Source organism: Gouania willdenowi, chromosome 8 (genome assembly GCF_900634775.1).
Source record: "Gouania willdenowi chromosome 8, fGouWil2.1, whole genome shotgun sequence".
Classification (NCBI taxonomy): Eukaryota; Metazoa; Chordata; class Actinopteri; order Blenniiformes; family Gobiesocidae; genus Gouania; species Gouania willdenowi.
Genome location: NC_041051.1, coordinates 8226113 through 8231169, shown reverse-complemented (window position 1 = coordinate 8231169; position 5057 = coordinate 8226113). Strand labels below are relative to the sequence as shown.

The 5057-nt window shown below is 40.8% G+C and overlaps 1 protein-coding gene across 1 annotated transcript; it reads right to left on the bottom strand.

The window, feature by feature from the left end:
• Positions 1-831: 831 nt before the first annotated feature.
• On the bottom strand, positions 832-4371 carry tob1a (transducer of ERBB2, 1a). Its single transcript, XM_028455660.1, has 2 exons — positions 4123-4371; positions 832-3033 (listed from the first exon to the last, which is right to left on the bottom strand). Exon 2 carries the CDS (start codon positions 2868-2870, stop codon positions 1833-1835), a length of 1038 nt encoding a protein of 345 aa, XP_028311461.1. The 5' UTR covers positions 2871-3033; positions 4123-4371; the 3' UTR covers positions 832-1832.
• Positions 4372-5057: the final 686 nt, after the last annotated feature.

Below are 5057 nucleotides of genomic sequence, written 5' to 3'. Positions count from 1 at the left end.
GTGGTTATCGGACTGAACATAATCACCCTCCCACTAACCGTATGTGCAGGGACACCTGGCCCTAGAGTTGGCCAAAAACAGCCTGTATGATGTGGAAAAACATGGCTGAGGACCAGTTTAATCCAACAATGTTGTATATTGTGGGTAACAAGAGTTGTTTTTGTGGTTTGAATTCAAAATATGTTCCAGAAGAACCACACGTCCAAAGGAATGATCCACAAACATCCATTATTTTCAAGCTTTTTAATACAAACTTAATAAACTATCAGTTCCTCTTAACATGTAAGACACTGACTCAGAATACTTTGTTATACCGTTTTTGTTTTTATCAAGTATTGCACAATGTAGGTACAAAATTAATATACGATTACATTTTGTCCATAATATAGCAAAAATCTTTTAACTCTTATAACAGAAAATACAACTCTCATGTTCTTTAAAAAAAAAAAAAAAAAAAGCAAAGATCCTTAAATTCCACCACTACGGAATATTCTGTACACAATCTTTAGGATAGTCAATATTTGTTTTTTTGTTTGTTTGTTTGTTTTTTTTCTTTTTAAAGATGAATTCATTTTGTAATTTCAATAAAAAAAAAAGAAAAACAAAGTTGCTGCAGCCATCACAGATCACTGGAGTAGTAAAAAGATATAAATGCAATACCATGTCGTAGAAACAATAGAGATACTCTGATATATTACAAACTCTGTACTAAATTAAATTATACAATTAGAAAAAGACCAGAAAATCCCACTTATTTCTGCCAAAAAAATAATTGGCTGTGTCCAGTTATGTTTAAATACTGAAAGAGGCCATGACATGTGTTGTTTTTTCTTCTTTTTTTTTTCTCTTTTTTTCTGTATTTTAAAACAGTCACCAAAAAAAAAAAATTGTGCTTGCTTGGCAAAAGAAATAAAGATGCATGTTGAAGTTTAGGTAACCAAGCTTGGACATCTTGTACTACAAGCTTCAATGTTTAAGAAAACAAGAAAAATATTAAGAAGTTTAACTCGAGGGGACTCGACGTTGACCCTCGGGCTCATGCTTTTAAACGCACGGTTTAGTTCTTATAAGCGACAAGGCGCGTTTTTCTTTTAGCTTTGACATTCGGTTTACATTTACGCTTACTTTTTCACTTGTGAAATGTGCATTCTTGTTTTCCCCCATATGGGGGACCAAATGTAAAAACCCGGTCACTGTTGTCATATTTTTAACATTTAGCTCACTTTTCTTTAATTTCAGTCAAATTCATGTTAAACAGCATGTTCTATATCATTGTTAGAAATGTGTACATGTGACAAATACATCTAAATCTAAATGTTAAATGTCAAAGTTAAAAATAAATGTCAAATCTAACTGTTAAATTTAAACGTTAAATGTAAATAAATGCTAAATTTAAATCTAAATGTTAATTCAAATCGTCAAAGTTAAAAATAAATGTAAAATCTAAATGTTAAATTTAAACGTTACATGTAAATAAATGTTCAAGTTAAAAATAAATGTAAAATCAGTTGCAAGTGTAAAGCTAAATGTTACAACGTGGGCAGGTCAGCGCCACGTGGCTCCGCTAAACATTTAGATTTAGATTTTACATTTAGATTTAACATTTACATTTAGATGCATTTTCCATGTGTACACATTTTTAACAATATATAGAACACGCTGTTTTACATGAATTTGACTCAAATGAAATAAAAATGGGCTAAATGTTCAAAATATGTCAGCTATGAAACAGTGACCAGGTTTTTACATTTGGCAGCCCATACACCCATCACATTGACTCTGGTCATGTTTTGTACGTAGTAGTAGTAGCTTAAGAAGTACCTTTACGAGTACTAGTTGGCCATAACTGGCTGGAATTGCTGGTTAGAATACTGCATGTTGCTCAAGCTGAAATTCAAGCCGTCTATGAGAGACTTGTCGTTAAGGCCGCCGTAGGCCGCAAACATATCGAAGGCATTGCTGTACTGGAGCGTGCTGAGGCTGAGTGAGGGACTGTCCCCGGGGAATACGGCGCTCTGGCTGCTGGGGCCCTGCAGGCTGGGGAACACAAACTCCTTGGCGTTGGGGGACAGGGCCGAGGGCTTAGGGGCCAACTGCTGCTGCTGCTGCACGCCCAGGCCCAGCCCGTACAGAGAGTGCATGGAGGTGGACATGGCTTTCTGTTTCAACAGACTGTTCACATTCAGGCCCAGGTTGGTGGGGGAGGTGCGCGCCACCTTGTTGGTGGCCCCGCTGCCACCGCCGTTGTTGTTGTTGCGTCCGTTGCTCTTCATCTTAGTAGAACCAAACTTGGTGGCGGCGAAGGTGGCCGTGGTGAAGGTCAAAGGCTGCGCCGAGCGGGGCATGAAGGTCGGGCTGACGGCTGCAGAGTGGCCGAATGGAGGAGAGGGAGAGCTGGACCCCGGAGAGGGCCCACTCAGTGGCTCGTTGATGGGCATGAAAACCTGCGCGTCTGGGTTGAAGCTGTTCTTGATCTCTTTGTCCAAGTCGAGCCCTCCACTACTCGCTACACTTTCATTGCTGTCGTCGACGTACAACACTTTGACCGGCCCCTTTTCCCCGATCTGGTAGGACACCTCGAAGGGGTCGATCCACACGCTGAGGTCCTGGGGCAGGTTGTTGCGGACGTCCTCAATGTCCAGGCCGCTCTCTTTGGCTGCCTTCTCCACCACAGGATCCACCTTCTCCCCAACGTGGATACATCTGAATCCTGAGCCTTTGTATGGCTTGTCTGGGTACCAGTGGCCCTCGTACTTCTGCTTGAGTTGCCTCTCGAGCTCCTCGCCAAAGATGTTGACCCGCCTCCTGGGCAGCTTGTTGTACAGGTACGAGATGATGAAGTTGAGAGCTACTTGGATTTCAAGCTGCATAGCTAACTGCTAAAAGTGAACAGGTGTGTGATGATTTCTGACTTTGTTGGCTTTTTTTTTCCGTGTTTGGCAACACAGATGCACCCTGGGCAGGATAGTTGGTGCAGGTTAAAGATCAAAAGTGCTGGTTTTATGCAAGTGAAGTCCTTCCAGAAGGTGTTTCCTGTAACAATTAGTAGAAAAAGAAAGAAAAAACACCAGTAAGAGGATCAGTCATATTGGATTAATAATCCAGATTCCTTTAGCATTTGAAATCAGAATAAATAAAGCCTCTGCTTTAAGTTTTAAGCACATTTTGACCATCATAGTGAATCAGATTTAAATAAAAAGCAGCAGTTGATGAAACACAGACACATTACCAGATGATCTGGGCTGAGGTAGTTTTGAGTTGGCTCATAAAAAAAATGTAAAAATGTTGACTGGGAATCCTCTTACATAATGTCTATAGATTTTTAGAATAGATTTTCAATGGTCATGGCTACGCCTGTGCACTTCCTGCAGTACACATGCAGTTTGTTTAAGGAACTTAAAGGGACACATTATGTAGTCAAGACAAGAAAATATTGTCTTGTGAGCATTTGTCTTGCTAACACACCAAAAAAAAACAAAAAAAAAAAAAACTGGTTGGTCTTAGGTTTACTGCGACATACAATTTTCAAAACACACACACACACAAAAAAACTGGTTTATCATAGGTTTATTGCTGCATATGGATTTTAAAACACCAAAAAGGGTGGTTGGTCATAGGTTTATTGCTATGTAAGGGTTTTAAAACACCTAAATAATGGTGTATCATAGGTTTATAACTATATAAGGGTTTAAAAACACCTAAATAATGGTGTATCATAGGTTTATAACTATATAAGGGTTTAAAAACACCTAAATAATGGTGTATCATAGGTTTACTGATGCATAAGGTTAATAAAACGTACCGTATATCTTTAGCTCCTGAGAGTAAAGAAAAACACTGAAACTGTGGCGACGGAAGATATTTTACTGAGCCATGTGTGTTGTCTATATCTGAGAATATGATCGTTTTCCTGCACACAGACACACACACACAGCCATACACACATAGACACACAGACACACACACATAGACACAGACACACAGCCATACACGCACGCGCCCCTCCCTAACTTCGTGGACTGACGCAGCAAATCAGCTTAGTAGGAATGTGAATAGAGCTACAGTTTAACAGCAAACACAAACACTGATGTAAGGAACGAAAGTCAAACAGGAAATACTTACTTTTTCTTGTAAAAAATAAATTCTCAGTAGTTCTGAAGTACCGTTAGTTAGTGCAAATAATAATAATAATAATAAAAAAGTAAATATACTTTCTTCACATTAAATAGCAAGGTTACAAAAACGTATTCCAGTACATGTAGCTTTCGGAGGATTGGTGGTTCTTTTCGGGTGTGTTTTGTCCTCTTTCAGCAGCAGGCCTGCACAGCAGCTCCTCCGTCACCGGAGTTTATCAACTTCGTCCTCTCCGACTGAGCTCCGCCTATATTTATAGCTTTTCCTCCGCCACGGGCACGAGGGAGGCGGTGATGCGGTTTCAGAGGTCAAAACAATACGGACGGCAGCCATTGGCTGGCGGCGAGAGTCCCGCCCCTCCTACGTCAACGCATCTGCGCGCTGATTGGCTGTGGCCGCTCGCTCACTCGGGGACATATGATTCCGTGAAATGTGAGAGCCGCTCATAATGAGCAGTGTGCGTCACAGATAACCTAGGTCTGCGTTGACAGCGAAAAGGGAAAGTAATTAATATAACAGGCTCACACAGGCCTGGCTAAAAATATACATAACGCGTCTGTGTTGAAAGTGCTTTGGTGTGGGAGTAAAAAAGCATCTACATAAACACGGAATTACACAAACAAAATGTGCTGTCGATAGTCAGCCTTTTTAAAATGCGTATTTTGTGTCATTTTAAAACCCACGAGCGACATTAACCTCGTCTATGTAAGCAAATATTAAAACACATCACCCCTCCTATGTGCTATTAACACAATAATGTGTGTGATTATACAACAGCAGCAGCTGTGATGGATGAGGCTGAGAGGAGATTCCCAACAACAGAACAATACAGCTGACAGCAGCGGAGGGGCGGGGCCGAGCGCGGTGTGGGGGAATGCACGGCCGCTGATTGGTCCAAAACGGGGCAGGAGTCCCGCGGTGAA

Coding starts and splice junctions, on each gene's coding strand:
- tob1a (XM_028455660.1), bottom strand. CDS start 2,870: ATGCAGCTTGAAATCCAAGTAGCTCTCAACTTCATCATCTCGTACCTG.